The 16119-nt window shown below is 45.4% G+C and overlaps 1 protein-coding gene across 6 annotated transcripts in view; it reads right to left on the bottom strand.

The window, feature by feature from the left end:
* Nucleotides 1-16119, bottom strand: part of CPXM2 (carboxypeptidase X, M14 family member 2) — a 134221-nt gene that overhangs the window by 100340 nt on the left and 17762 nt on the right. For all 6 annotated transcript variants that reach the window (XM_060098449.1, XM_060098458.1, XM_060098468.1 and 3 more), the window contains exon 3: nucleotides 2012-2121. In XM_060098449.1, coding sequence (XP_059954432.1) covers nucleotides 2012-2121 — 110 coding nt within the window. The remainder of the gene's footprint in view (nucleotides 1-2011; nucleotides 2122-16119) is intronic.

Here is a 16119-nt window from a genome sequence, read left to right as displayed (position 1 = left end):
TTGCTGACCGGAAGCGTGGATAAATGTGAACACTTCCTCTTTCATAAAGGATAACTTCATTTCTAGAGAAAGAATCCAAGGCCTCAGATGACAGATCCACTAAGTAATGCAGGAAGCAGGCCTGTAGACATTTGGATGTAGCCCTGCTCAGGTCTGACTTTATTTACTTGGAGGACTGCAGCCCGTGATAGATGCTAGAGGCACTCGGATTATCAGCAGGTACTCCTGTCTGCACTTTGAGAGTGCATCCTCGGGTAAAACAGTGCCCAGCTGTACACATCCAAATGTTTCTTAACAGCTGTTATTAAAAAGGAAGAAGAACAAATATTTTTAAACCAACTTTAGATTTCATGAAAGTTCGTTCTGAAAACGTTCTACCTGCATTCTTCTGAACTGAAAAGTGGTTTTGGTTGAGTGGTCTGAAAGTCTATTTGATGCGGTCAAGAGGAGGGAAGAGATGCTTGGAGTCGGAGCTCTGCTCAGATGTTCCCCTGCTGAGCCCAGGGGCTCCCTGGGAAGGGGTCTCATCCACTCATGTCCAGTCCTCAGCACAGCGGCTGCCCGCAGCATGTTTACAGTGACAGCTGGGGGAATGAGTCGTCAGCTCTGCCGCTTGGAAGCCGTGAGCCTTGAGTGCAGCCTTGACGACTCCACGTCGTGAGCATGAAAGGACTACCTTCCTCCCCGGAGGCTCGCTGAGACGGTACATGTGCCAAAGGGCTTGGAAACCACACAGTCATGGATCAGGTGGGGAAAGAAACTAAAATATCAGGGGACCACATTCTTGGAGAACCACAAAGGATGGCATGGGATCAAACGCCAACCTGAGAAGGGGAGGATCAGCTGGAACCAGAGCAGGAGGGAAAAGGCACCCGAGATGCGTTGGCAGAAAAGCAACCCCCTCCCCCAACAAAGATGTCACGTGCTAATCCTAGAACCCGTGAGCACTCGAAGTTATGTGACAAAGGGGAATGAAGGTTGCAGATGCAGTTAACGTTACTTGGGATGGGGAGATGGTCCCGGACTCTCCAGGTGGGCTCAATGTACTCATAAGAGTCCTTAAAAGCGGAAGAGGGAGGCAGAAGAGAGAACCAGAGAGGTGGCAGCCTGAGGTCTCAACCTGCCATCGCTGGCTTAGAAGAACAAGGAATGTGGGTGCCTCTAGAAGCTGGAACAGGGTAAGAAACGATTCTCCCTGAGAACCTCCAGAAAGAACACAGCCCGGCCGACACCTCGACTGGAGCCCAACGAGCCGTCTGTCCTCCAGAACTGTAAGGGGGATAAACCTGTGCTGCATAAGTGGCTACATTTACGACAAGTTGTGAGAGCAGCACAAGGACGTGATGTCACAGCTGAACCAGGGTTTACACTGCTTGGGCAAAGTGGACGGAGGGGACGTTGCAGGTCGGGGACCTGCTTGGGGAAAGGCCTGCAGCCAGGAAGCGCACGGTGCACGGAGGGAGCCTGGAGGAGCCCACCTTCCAGAAGCAGGACCTTGACAGCACCGAGGGCCAAGGTTACGGAGGCCTTTGAGCCTCAGGGAGGGAGGCCAGACACGATGAGCGCCACCAAGGGTTTGACCTGGCGGAACACAATGGAAGGAGCCACAGAACAGCCTGGAAGAAGCAAGTGTGGCAGAGGTGAGAAGCATCAGCAGGGAAGCAAGAGAGGACAAAGGCCACTGCCGGCCCACGGCCGCAGCAGTTCAGCCTTCTCTCCCGCCCTTTTCTCACAGATCCATCACATGGAGGTGACCTGATCTGGGCCCAGGAAGCAGCAACATCCTTTTTACTAACTAGTCTCTGGGGAAGACACGTATCCTGAGTCTCAGGGCTCATTCTCTAAAATGCGGATTCTGCAGCAAGGCCCTCCCCATCGTGAGAATTAGAGCTAATTTGTGTTAAATGCCAGGCACGGGGCCTGCCCCGAGCTCAATGAACCATCGCTGTGTCTGTGGCCAGAGCAACTAGCCCTGCAGTCAGAATCCTTCCCATGGCGCCGGAGCCTGTACCTGGATGTTGAGTCTCCCCCGATGCGCCCCCAGGCCGTAGCGCTTCGAAGTGGACGCGTGGAGCTGGAAGTCTGTGATTTTTAAGGTTTCCAGACCAAGAGGCGGGCAACCTGGAAAGGACAATGCTTATTAAAAACAAGGGCAGATGTTGACAGAAACGAACTTCTGGTTTTCTAAATCTGGCCACGTGCTTCTCTGTCTTCCCCCTGAACTCCTGCTCAGCACGGCAGCCCCACTCGCTGGTATGCGCAGCATTTCCGGACCAACACTGTCGATTCAACTGTTGACATTATGCCAGTTTTCCTTCTTGTCGGCATTTCCTTTCTGGGTGTTTCTGCCCTGATATTCCTTCTGTCTGATGCTGTCCATGCTACTGTCTGAGGCTGTTTCCAATTAAGGATCCTTCCGCAGTGTGACTCAGCCAGGGAGCGTTACTGGTTAGAAATTTCAGAACGATTCCATGGCTGAGCTCTGCAAACTCATCAGAACGTGTTGATTTTGCTTCAGCAACGCTTGCCTTTGTATTGTGAATACTAATGAGCAGAGCAACAGAAAAACACAAACAAACAAACAAAAACTATTGTCTTCCATTCCTGGCAAAACGGGTAATTTTGAGAATGGCTACTCAACACAGTTTTGTCCAAGCTGCCCCTGGAATAAGACGCTGCCACTTGGGCAGGCCCTTGGCCATCATCCCAATCCAGCCCATCGCCCCTACGGATAAGAGCTTTAACAGCAGCCCTGGGGCTGGAGCCCAGGCCTCCTGACTCCTGGGCTGCTATTCTCACCACCCACCCTACCATGGGGCTGGAAATCTCCAAGTGATGCTATCTTCTTCAAATCTGGCCCTGGAGAAAGAAAACAAACACTTGGGAGGAGACGTGAACAAAATCTACTTCTGTGAAAAATCCCTAATGTAACAGAGGCAAATTTTAAAAGCCCTGTGGGTCACTGCTGAGATGGAAGTGCCCCTGGGGATCCCTGGGATACCTGGGGACGTGAGTGTGTCTGTCCATCCACAACAAACCCCTGCAGGGAAAAAGCCCTTCTGGTCCTGGGAGGCTGGAGGAGCCTGGCGAAACAGTGCCCGCGGGGCATGCTCTGTGGGCACCAGGTAGAAAGTCTGTCCAGGTGCTGCAGCCAGAGGAATTCAGACCTGCCAGGACCTGAGAGCCATCAAGTCCTCCCCTTGAGTTCTCAGAAGAGGAAACCGAGGCCCCGAGACTTGAGGTGAACCACCCAAGGCGTCCCTGCCAGCGGCAGAGCCACGCCTCAGATCCCGGTCTCCAGATTCTCAGCTCCGGGCTTTCAAACGATGCCACGCTCTCCCCTGCCCACATCTGCCGGGAGGCTGCCTGTACTAGCACAGGGAAGCAGAGGTACTGGTGCCCAGCGTGGTAAAGAGCACAAGAGAGGAGGTGACAGTTCCACTGGCACCGGCCTGATGCTGCCCCAGGATTCGGAAGCCTTCCGGTGGCCTCGTGATCATTCTCAAGATTTTTGGCAGGTCTACTCAACGTCCAAAATAAGCAAAATAAGCTGCCTCTCCTCCTTGGACTCACCCGCAATGTAGAACAATACCACATGGGAAAGAAAATGACACAGGATGATTAAGAAACCTGGCCAGCTCTCAAGGCCACCTCTTTTTTTTTTTTTTTTTTTTTGCGGTATGTGGGCCTCTCACTGTTGCGGCCTCTCCCGTTGCGGAGCACAGGCTCCGGACGCACAGGCTCAGCGGCCATGGCTCACGGGCCCAGCCGCTCCGCGGCATGTGGGATCCTCCCGGACCGGGGCACGAACCCACGTCCCCTGCATCGGCAGGCGGACTCTCCACCACTGTGCCGCCAGGGAAGCCCGAGGCCACCTCTTGGTCCTTGAGGGGACATCTGCAGAACTTCAGCCACTCAGCTGCTGCCTGGACTTTGACACAGTGGGGGACTGCTGACACCATAGCCCCAAAGGCAGTAAGCCTAACAAAACCCACAGAATGAATGAGCCGTCTCAAGGAAACCTCTGTATCTTCAAAACGGGAACTCCAGAAGGGCAGAGAGGATAGGAAGCAGACAAGCGGCCCCATCCCAGCCACAATTCCCACCTTGTCCATGACTTCCAGGAGATAAGAGACAATCACACTAACACGAGGCTTCTCACTGGCAACTCCTGCATCCAAGGGCTGAGGGAAAGAAATGAGAATCTAGAGCCCACTATCTGTCAACAGTCAAAAGGGCATCTTCAGACAACTGCTTAGAAGATTTACCCCACTCCCATCATAACCTCAGATGCTGGCTGAAAATACTGCTGGAATAATGTGCCCCACACACACAGACACACACACACCACATGGTACAATAAGAGCTGAGTGTTCTGTGCAGTGACTCCCCCAAAAAGGGCCCAGTGCACTCTACCTGCCAAAGAACTCCAAAAGCAATGCAAAGTTGAAGCAAGAAGCGAGAATTCCTTTGGTTTTAAATTCTCAAAGATACATCCGGCCCCTGTCCAGAGAGCAGTCAGTCATGACACCGTCTCCCAACAGGCAGGACTTTTCTCCATCTTTAGAAAATGTTACTCAGGAAGCCAGGGGTGCTGCTTCGAGGATCAAATAAATGGAGGAGACACAAGTGTTTCAAAGCTTAATTTAAATCTCCACAATCAGAAAGTCAAAAGGCCAGGCAGAGTGATCGCATTATCACTGGAGCGTGATACGTTGGCATTATAATCAAGATTATAATGTCAATTGAGGAGATAATTACTAGGTTGAAGGAGTGCTTGGAGTCAATGGGAAGCTCACTCCCAGCTCTTCACCCCTCCCCTGCGTTCTGAGTCCCCAGCCAGGCTGCACTGAGGTCGTAGCTCTGGCAGTAACTCAGCCAGGACTCAGCCCCTGGGCCAAGCTGTTCCAGCAGCAGCCCCTGAAGAGCCCTCGAGGCAGCTCCCTGCTCCTCCTGCAAAAACAAACAAAACCCTTTATCATCAGATCACATTTTTGTTATTTCTAAGAGGAAAAAGACTCTAATCCTGAGAAGCATGTGGGTGAGGAGAACATGAAAAAAAATGTGTGAAAAGAACACTTCAGGAAAATATTAATTAGAGATGGGAGATGTGTCATAATCTGGAGGAAAGCCTGACAGTCGCCTAAGATGACTCGACGTTCCTCTTCCAGGCAGCGTGGCTCCTGAGAACACGCTGTGCTGAGCGGGGCACTGCTTCCCAGGCCTGAGCTCTGTTCCCAGGACGTGGGTGAAAAGGGGGCCCTCCGCCTCATTCCACACCTCCCCTTCGACAAGTGCGCACAGGCACACACACGTTTAATTAAATCTGTCCCTGGCTAAAATTCTCTGCATTGCAGCCACTTTACAAAATGGACGTTAGCACTATGGCATATATTTATTATTCTCACCACCATCAATTACCACATGCGCATACCAGCTCTGTAACAACTCAGGAGTGCTCAGGGCATTTAATTTTGTGACCTATAAGTGACAGAGCACAGTCAGACTAGAGTGTATAAGTTGGATTCTGAATCAGGAGTATCAATCCCAACACCCTCAATGCCCTAAATCTGTCTGCAGGGGAGGCTGTTATGAGAGTCAAGAGAATCATTTTAAAAGGTTTGGGGAGGGCTTCCTTGGTGGCGCAGTGGTTGAGAGTCCGCCTGCCGATGCAGGGGACGCGGGTTCGCGTCCCGGTCCAGGAAGATCCCACATGCCGCGGAGCGGCTGGGCCCGTGAGCCATGGCCGCTGAGCCTGTGCGTCCAGAGCCTGTGCTCCGCAACGGTAGAGAGGCCACAACAGTGAGAGGCCCACATACCGCAAAAAAAAAAAAAAAAAAGGTTTGGGGAGCAATGCAAGCAACTACCATGAGCCAGACCCTCTGAAGACACTTTGTCACTTAATCTTCACAAGAACCGTGAGAGATGGGCATTACCATCCCCATGTTACACATGAACAAAGACTCACAGAGGCTTACAAAGAGTTAAGCAGCTCCTAAGTATGTGAGTTAGAATTTGAAAAGTGTGACATAAAATCCCAGGCACAGTCTTTACGCCACCTCCCTTTGACTTGAAAACCCAACAGTGTGGTGCAAATGCAAGTTGCATGGTGGCATTTGGGGTCACAGGGAAGACAGGAAGTGAGGCTGGGACGGGGGTCACCAGTTGGCAGAGGGGAGCTCAGAGTCCAAGGTCTTCTGGACTGCTGTGAAGTCTGCTGGAAACAGAGCAAAGAATTCTCCAAGGCCTCGAGAGCACTGCCAGGGGCAAGCTCACAAGCTCACAGCCATCCTGAACTTTTGCTTTCATGGTCGCCTATAAACCGAATAAGTCTTAGAACATTCTTTCCTTCGCCTTTCTGAACTTGACATTCCCTTGGATCAGCGAGAGTGTGAGGGCCCTTCCTGGTGCACTGGAGAGTGTCTGCAGTGGCTCTTTGCCCATCTCAGAAGTCGCTGGCTTCCCAGAGGGCACGCCTCCCTTGGGGTCTTGCAAAGGAGCTAATCCCAGCCTTATCTAATCACCCTTGGAAAGCTCCTCCCTCACATCTGGACTCCTTCAGGCAGCAGTTCTCACCCTGACCCAACCTCAGAATCTTCTGGAGAGAAAAAAAAAAAAAAGATGCCTAGAACCCCTCCCCAGAGACTCTGATCCATGGGACTGCAGAGGGGCCCAGGCCCTAGTCTAAGGCTCCCAAGTGAATCTTCTGAGACCCTGGTTGGCTGGTGTCCCTTACCTGTAATGCTACACAAACTTGGGATTCTCTTTCCCAGGCCCCAGGGGGTCAGGCAGAGGAAACTCAGAGAGCTGGGTATCAGCCCACGCTGGTGGAAGCCACTCATGCCTGGAGCCTGCCAGACCCTCGTGTAATCTAAAAACTCCGACCTCAGATCAGTGGTGGCCTCACATGCAAAGCCTCCAGAGACTTCATCCCTCAACACCCACCCCTGTTATCCTACCCACCCCAACCTAAGAAAAGTACAGACCACACCGTGAATGTCCCAGGGCAGCAACCATGAGTTCTCATCATTGAAGTCCCAAAGCCCAATCGGTGTTCCCCGCGTGAATGAATGAATGAATTTGTAATACAATCCAATATAACTAATAATCACTATGTCTGCATCGTCATGAAAAATTAAGTCTGTTCTTTACATATCGCTTATAAAGCCAAAAAAGGAATAATTGGTTCAAAATAGCACTTCTCGGGATTCCCTGGTGGTGCAGTTGTTGAGATTCCGCCTGCCAATGCAGGGGACACGGGTTCGTGCCCCGGTCCGGGAAGATCCCACATGCCGCGGGGCGGCTGGGCCCGTGAGCCATGGCCGCTGATCCTGCGCGTCCGGAGCCTGTGCTCCGCAACGGGAGAGGCCACAACAGTGAGAGGCCCGCGTACTGCAAAAAAAAAAAAAAAAAAAAAAAAAAAAAATAGCACTTCTCAAACCTCAATCCCTTGCTTATCATCTCCATGAATTTTTCCAGGCACTATTGCTTAATTGATTACTATTACTTAATTTTTATTTAAGTCAAGTAATTTCAATGGAAATATGTTAATGTCAAAAGAAATCTTATTACTAGAAGATAACACAGAAAAATATATTCATGATCTTGGGGTAGGTTAAAAAAAAGCTTAAACGTGAAACAAAAGTACTAAAGGAAAATATTGATGAATGGTCTATATTAAATTTAAGAAGATCTCTTACTCTAGAGACACAATTGCTAGAATGAAAGGTAAGCCAGAGTGCGAGAAGGTATTTACCATGCATATTAATAACAAAGAACTCACATCCCCAATATTTTTAAGAAAAGCAAACAAACAAACAAAACCATCCTATAAATCAATAAGAAGAACAATGAGCAAAAGAGCTGAAGAGGCATTCACAAAAGAAGATATCGTAATGGTGAGTAAACATTAGTCATTAGCTTTCAGGAAAATGCAAGTTAAGACCACAGCGAGATACCAGTACATACGCATGAACACGAATACAACTAGAAAGACACAATATCAATGTTGGTGAGGAAGTGAAACAACACTGCTGGCACAAGTGTTAACTGGTACAACCAATTCGGAAAACTCTCTAGGAGTATTTACTACAGATCCTCACGCCCTATGCCCCAGCAATTCTACTTCTAGGTATACACGCAACAGAAACACATTCATACAAATGCCAAAAGATTCATGCAAGAATGATCCTAGCAGAACTATATGTAATAGCAAAAAATTGAAAACAATTCAAATGTCCACTAATATGAGAATGAATAAATTGTGGGATAGTCATGCAATAGAAAACTATAACCTAATGAAAATAAGTGAGCCATAGCTCTACACAACATGGATGAATCTCATAAACATAATATTGAGTGAAAGAAATCAGCCACAAAGAGAATACAATGTATGATTCCATGAATATAGGCTCAAAACAGGCAAAAATCATCTCTGACAGTGGTTATCTGTGAGCAGGAACAGGAGGAAGGCCTCAGAGGTTCTGGTCATGTTCTGTTTCTGATCAAAATGACAGTTATAATGGCGCATTCACATTATACGGGAGTGGTGTAGGTGACAACCCAGTAAGTTATAGCCTTATGATTTCTAGACTTTTCTGTATGCATGGCACACTTCAATACTAACAATTTTTAACAGGCTTAGTTTTTCCTATTACATCATATTAATACCAAACTAAGTCTACTTATCCAACTCAGAAAGAGTGAAAGAGAATTATGCTGAGGGAATAAAGCCAATCTCAAAAAATTGTATACTGTATGATTCCATTTAGTTAACATTCTTAAAAAACAAAATTATAGAAACAGGACACAGATGAGTGGTTGCCAGAAGTTAGTGACTGGGAAAGGGAGGGTGTGGCTATACAGGGGTAGCCCCAGGAAGCCTTATGGTGATGGAACTGTCCTATATCTGTGGTGTTTATTTCCATGGAACTACACGTGCATAGGACCACGTACACACACACATGCACACCCATACACGCACATGCATAACTGGTGGGGTCCGAACATGCTCTGTGGACTGTACCAATGCCAATGGCCTGATTTTGTTATTGTACCAGTTACCCAAAAGGCACTGGAGGAAGCAGACTGAAGGGAGCACAAGACCCATTTGTTTGCAATTTCCCGTGGGTCTATAATTACTTCAAAAGAAAAAGCTTTTTGGGCTCCCCTGGTAGCACAGTGGTTAAGAACCTGCCTGCTAATGCAAGGGACACGGGTTCGAGCCCTGGTCTGGGAAGATCCCACATGCCGCGGAGCAACTAAGCCCATGTGCCACGAGTACTGAACCTGCACTCTAGAGCCCGTGCGCCACAACTACTGAGCCCGCGTACCACAACTACTGAAGCCTGCGTGCCTAGAGCCTATGCTCCGCAACAAGCGAAGCCACCGCAGTGAGAAGCCCACGCACCACAACGAAGAGTAACCCCTGCTCACAGCAACTAGAGAAAGCTGGCGCACAGCAATGACAACCCAACACAGCCAAAAATAAAAACAAACAAATAAATAAATAAATTTATTTTTAAAAAAAGTTTTTTTAAGGGATCTTAAAAGGGACAACCTTCTCATAATGTGTTCAGGGTTATTTACCATAATTCATAAAGTCGCCAGTTGTACGGAGGCATCATAGGCTTTGGGGAACTCTAGCTTAAAATTTTGCAGCCTCTCCCAAACTCATCCTAAAAAACTATGAAGAGGCAGATAAGTAAAGACTCCCAACAGTGCTTTAACCTAATGCCAGAGGTGGAAGAACATTCACCACATGTGAGTCCAATGGAGACAGCTGGGGAAAAAAATGGAGGTGACCAGAGGAGGGACAGAAAAACCCTTCACCCCTCTTGCATGTCTCCATTTTGAAACCCAGGGTCTGCAGCAACTAGAAAATTGGACATCTATCTCTAAAACCCAGATGGGGCTTTCTGAGGTGGCTGGGTGCTCACCTCTCCCCCCAGCCAAGTTTCTACAACTGTTTGGATCGGAAGTTCTTGAGACACAACTGGACAGGAGGTAGGGGGAGGTGTGGCAGTCTGACAGTGTGGGGACAAAAGGAACACTGATAACTGCATATGAAGGTGATTATAGTTCCCCATGAATCCCATCAGATCACAGTGTCTCAGAACCAGCAGTGAGGGAAGGAGTTCGCACCTAAGAAGAGCAATAATGTGTAAAAGATAAAAGGCTGCTAGAAAGTGGAAACTGTACTGGGGGTTTTGCATGTTGACCTGGTCAACATCTGTAGATCTGAGGAAGGGCTTAGACTGTCCCCAGGGGAGAAAATCTGACTCATTCAAAGATGAGTAAAGAACAAAACATTAAAAGAGGTACACCTTCCAAAAGACTCCAAAAGAAATAATGTGATTTGATGTAATAACCAGGAAAATGTTGTTCACCCTACATATAGTGCAAGAGACATGGCCTCTACTTGCCATGAAAAGGATATGCTGAAAAAAAAAAGATAGAAAATATTTAAGATAAGCCAAACATCAAAAAAACTAAAAATCCAAAGACAGAATTAAAACCTACAAGGAAAGATCTATTATTTTTGAACTAAGCTCTTTGCCAATGCAGTAGGGAAAAATAAATAAAAGCCTTGAAACATGGAAAGGAAAAAGAAAACTGTCATTATTTAGTGTACATTGATTCTGTAGCCAAATCCAAGTTAATATATGAATAAATTTATAATTAATAAGAGTTTATCAAAGTTGCTGGGTATAAAATCAACATTCAAATATCAACTGTACTCCTGTACACTAGCAAAAGAGAATTAGAAAACTGAAATTTAAAGCATCACAGGATGTCAATTATCTAAGAATAAATCTATTTAAAAGTGTGCAAGGCCCATGTATTGAGATATATTTTGAAAGATGTAAGAAATACGGAGATATACATGTTCGTGGATTAGAAAACTCAATATAAATATGTAAATTCTCCCCTAATTGATTTTATGGAATTAATGCAACTCTAATCAAAATTCCAGGACAGTTTTTAAAGAACTTGACTACATGGTGTAAATGTGTGTATGTGCACACACACTTTCAGTGGGTCAATAATAACCAAAACTTTTGAAGAAGAACAAAGTTCTGCTCTATCAGATATCAAGATTTATCATAAAGCTATAATAATTAAGAGAGTGAGATATTTTATGTACGGGTAGAAAAATGAAGTAATGATAAAGAAGAGAACTGGGAGCCTGAAAACAAAGCCAAGCATATATGGACACTTGATATCCAACACTAAGGGCAGCCCTGCATAATAGTGGGGAAACAATTATTATTCCATTTGGGTTCTTCCAAGAAAAATAATTAAACTGAACTTCAATCTCCTATCACAAACAAACAAAATCCATTCTAATATATAAAAACTTAAATGAGAAAGAGAAAAAAGGAATTAGAAAGCATTAGAAAGTAGTATAAAATGTCTTTATGACTTTTTAAAAAGGAATTTCTTAAAGAAATCACAAATAGTAGCAACCATAAAGAAGACTGATATATTTGACTTCATCATAATTCAGAATTTCTGTTTATTAAAAGAGCCCATAGGAACAAAACTTAAGTCACAGAAGCAAAGAACATATTTGCTACAAACGCTATAAAGTCAGAGCTCATACTTAGAATGGATAAGTCTATATGAAAAGCATTGAACAGGAATTTCACCCAAAAAGACACATAAATATATGAAAAGATGCTCAACTTCATTAGCAATTAGCAACTGTCCATGAAATCACAATGAGGTAACCATTATACACCCAGTAGACCGGCAAAATATTAAAGTCTGATCATACAACAGTCGTTCAGGATGCAGAGCCATGGCAGCTCCACACCATGCTGATGGGAAATCAGGATGCAATGGCCACTGAGGAAAACAACTGAGCATTTGTTCAACAGTCAAGTCGAACCCAGTCATTCCATGCCTAACTGTATGCACACCAGGAGAAACTCAAGCCCGTGGACACGAGGATGTGTGTGCAAGGACTTTCACTGGCAGCACTTTTCATAAAATATAGAAACTGCAAACAAGTCAAATGTCCTTCAGCATTAAGATGGATAAAGAAATTGTTGTGTATTCCTATGATGGAATGAAAATGAATGAACCAAACAAGTAGAACACTGATAGAATGATACATGACATGACTGAATACACAAGCTATAATTTCACTTATATAAATTGCAAAAACAGGCCAAACGAACTCATTTAGAAATACAAACATAAGTGGTAAAACTATAAAGAAAACTAAGGAAATGTTAACAAAGTTGGGATAGAGGTAACCTCTAGAGTTGAAGGGATAAAGACATGATGGGGAGATTGACGATGATCTACTTCTTGACCCAGGTGATGGTTACATAGGGATTGGCTTTATAATTATTTGTTAACAAAACATATATTTTATGGACTTTTTCTATACGTATGTTTTATTTCACAATAAAAGTAGGAAATATTCTATACAAAGCAGTACAAGCAAAAATACTACTGCAGGGGCTTCCCTGGTGGCGCAGTGGTTGACAGTCTGCCTGCCGATGCAGGGGACACGGGTTCGTGCCCCGGTCCGGGAGGATCCCACGTGCCATGGAGTGGCTGGGCCTGTGAGCCATGGCCACTGAGACTGCGCGTCTGGAGCCTGTGCTCCGCAACGGGAGAGGCCACTGCAGTGAGAGGCCCGCATACCGCAAAAAAAAAAAAAAAAAAAAGAGAGAGACAAAACTCCTTATAATACCATACATACTCTTATCTATGATCCAGCAGTCACGATCCCTGGTATTTACTCAAATGAGCTGAAAATTTATGCCCAAACAAAAACCTGCACATGAATATTTATAGCAGTTTTATTCTTAACTGCCAAAATTTGGGGGCAACTGAGATGTCCTTCAACAGATGAATAAATAAACAAATGTATGTGGTACAGCCATATAATGGAATATTATTCCATGATCAAAAGAAATGAGCTCTCAAGCACACCATGGAAAGACCTGGAGGAACCTGAAATGTAAATGGCTAAGTGAAAGAAACCAGTCTTTAAAGGCTACATACTGTATGATTCCAACTATATGACACTTTGGAAAAGACAAAATCTGGAGACAGTGGTTGCCAGAGGTTTGGGGGAAGGAGGAATGAATTGGATGAACACAGGAGACTATTAGGGCAGTGGAACTATTCTGTATTATACATGGTAGATACGTCATTACATCTTGGTCCAAACCCATAGAATGTTCAACAAAAAGAGTGAACACTAATGAAAACCACAGACTTTAGTTAATAAGAAGGTACCAATACTCTTATCAGTTGTAACACATGCACCACACAAATGCAAGGTGTTACTAATAGTAGAAACTAGAGCAGGAGGGGAGGTACATGGGAATTCTGCCCTTTCCTCTCATTTTTCTGTAAATGTGAAACTGCTCTAAAGTAAATGAACAAATAAGTTTCAAAAAAGTATATGAATGGAGTGATGATACCTTGAGAAATAAAATTTATCAATATGAACTCAAAAGAATTAAAAAAACCTGATAGATCAAGAACCATGAAAGAAAGTAAAGAATTATCAAAGAATTTCTTCTATGGAAAGTGCCCAGCTCAGATGAATTTATAGCCTAGTTCTTTCACACTTTCAAGGAACAGATTATTCTATATTCCTACATGGTTCAGGCCTTTATAAAAGATAATCGAAGCTTAAACAATAATTTTTAAATTGCTATATAGCTTCTTTAATGTCACATAAAATAGATTTTTTAAGTCAAAAAGTAGTATTAGTCATCAAGAAAGTCAATACACAATAGGAAAAAAACCCTACAATTCTCCAGGAAGATGAAAGAATTTTAAACTTGTAGGCATATGCTAAAGAGAACACTTCTTCGCTCCTGGCTTCCATGAGGAGGGATGTTCCTGAGGGGAGTTCCATACCTCTCTCTGCCACCTGACTCACCTGCCCTTGGGGTAACCTGTCTGACTGGTACACAGGCACCGATACATGGTGTGTATAGTTCAGCTCTGCCCTCCCCTCCTCCCTCTTGGAAGCAGGATGCCCTCGGGGAGCATGGTTCCACTTTTCCGCACAGCCTCTACTCTCGGGGGAGCAATGCCCTGGTCTAGAGCCGCCTACAGCTGGGAGTGGGGATGCCTGCACCTTTTGGGGTTCATTCGCACCCATTTGGTTTTCATGCCAAGACACGTCTTCCAACTCAGCCTCTATCAGAAGAAAGATGGCCAGTGCCCCAGTGAATGACTGATAGGAAGCTCATTCAATGGGACCTAATAAGGTAATAGTAACCCTTACTGAGCATTTACCATGTGTCAGCCACTGTTGTGCTTCGTTCAAGTCATCTTATTTAATACTTATCCCAATCCTACGGGCATGTCCAAGTATTATCCCCCTTGTATGTTTGAGAAAATTGAGGAACAAAGAGGTTAAACATCATGCCCAAGGTCAGACAGCTAGTGAGCCAAGGACTGGGCTTTGATCTCCACTCAGTTTGCTTTCAGACTTCCTCACTGCCTGTATTGCAATGTATCAATAGAGGGGCCCTGTCCTTCATATATAAAGAGCTCTTATAAATCAACACACACACACCCTAATAGAAAGTGGGTAAAAGCTGATAAAAGCACAAGTTGGTATAAACTTTTCTGGAAGACAGGGATCACACCTGTGCAGTCCCTCCTCAAGGAAACAAGCCCAAGGAGTAGGTGAGCAAAGCCACAGACACCAGGGTGCAGAGCAGAACTGACCACATCAGGGAAGAACTGGAAACAACAGGAACATTAAAAACACAGTAATAGTTAGGAAACCATCATAAAATGGAAAATAATGTTACGTAATGTTGTAAAAGAATATTTTATGATGGGAAAGTAACAGCATGTTAAATGAGAATAGAAGGGTACAAAAGAAGACTAGTTCAGTTTTGCAAAAAGCATGTGTGTGATCTATACACATACCTGTGATGTTGTTCTTATGCACACACACATGCACACATACACACAGAGAGGAAAGATTGGAAAGACACACTCCAAAATGTAAACCATGGCTATCTCTGGAAGATAAGACTGTGGATTCCTTTCATTTTCTTCTTTGCATTTTTCTGTATCTTCCAAATATTCTACAAGGCGCATTCACTATTTTCATAGTTCAAAATGTCTAATAAAGCAGTAAAGAAATCAATTTTAAAACAACTTCCACTTGAAGTGGGTTAATTTTTTTTTTTAAAGTTTTAGCATGTGACAAGGTGAATTGGGTTTTCTGCTAAATCCATCCAGAGGCAGCAATGTAGAATAAAGACGGTCTCACACAGAAGTTTTGAGAAGATGGAATGAAGGCTGACAGTGTCACAGAACAAAACTCCAAGAGCGACAAGAGCACATGTGCTGGCCTCTGTCATGAGGATTCACAGGAGCTGCAGCACTAGAATCCCTCCTCCAATGATGGACTAGTGTGATCTTGGTCACCGAGAACCGCAGCTGGGGTCAACTGGGTGATAGAAATGAATGGAACCTTTCAGTGCCACCAAACCAGTGCTACTGACACATCAGAGCTCTGTTCCCTGACCCCTTGTCTGGGAGATATTTCTAGGCCGGCAAGTCCACTGTGGCTCTGGTTTCAGACTGAGGCTTCTGAAGCCCATGGACCTGGGCTGCCCACATGGTGTCAATCAACACACTCAATGTGCCATCAACTGCAGAGGGCACGAGCCCAGGGCCCCTGATCTGACCCAGTGAAGACCCTGCCACGGCAAAACCACTGGAGGAAAAAATAAACCTCTCCAAAGTGCAAGAGGCTAGAAAAAGCTCAGGGGACACAGGTTTCATTTTAGAGATCGAAGAACTTTTTAGACATGTTTGAGATGGAGCTGAAAGTGGAAAAAGTAGCAAGGATGGAGGAGCCCTGGGCTTTCCAGTGTCCACATCTTTCAGGCTTCCCAACCAAGGCTTGTCCAAGAGGGTGGTGTGATTCTGTCCCAATTGCCACCCCTCACTTCCCCTCTCACTTCCAAAGGAATCCGAAATACAGATGTGATCCTTTATCACAGCGTCTTCCAGGGCAGCTGAGACCATGTCGGCCCCGTCTCCTCCCAAATCAGGAATCTGGGACTCACTCTACTGCTCTCCACAGCTGTGCCAGACATCTGGGAGACGACC

This window comes from Mesoplodon densirostris, chromosome 1 (genome assembly GCF_025265405.1).
Source record: "Mesoplodon densirostris isolate mMesDen1 chromosome 1, mMesDen1 primary haplotype, whole genome shotgun sequence".
NCBI lineage: Eukaryota > Metazoa > Chordata > Mammalia > Artiodactyla > Ziphiidae > Mesoplodon > Mesoplodon densirostris.
The sequence above is the reverse complement of the archived record's forward strand: the minus strand, read 5'-3'. Positions and strand labels throughout refer to the sequence as shown.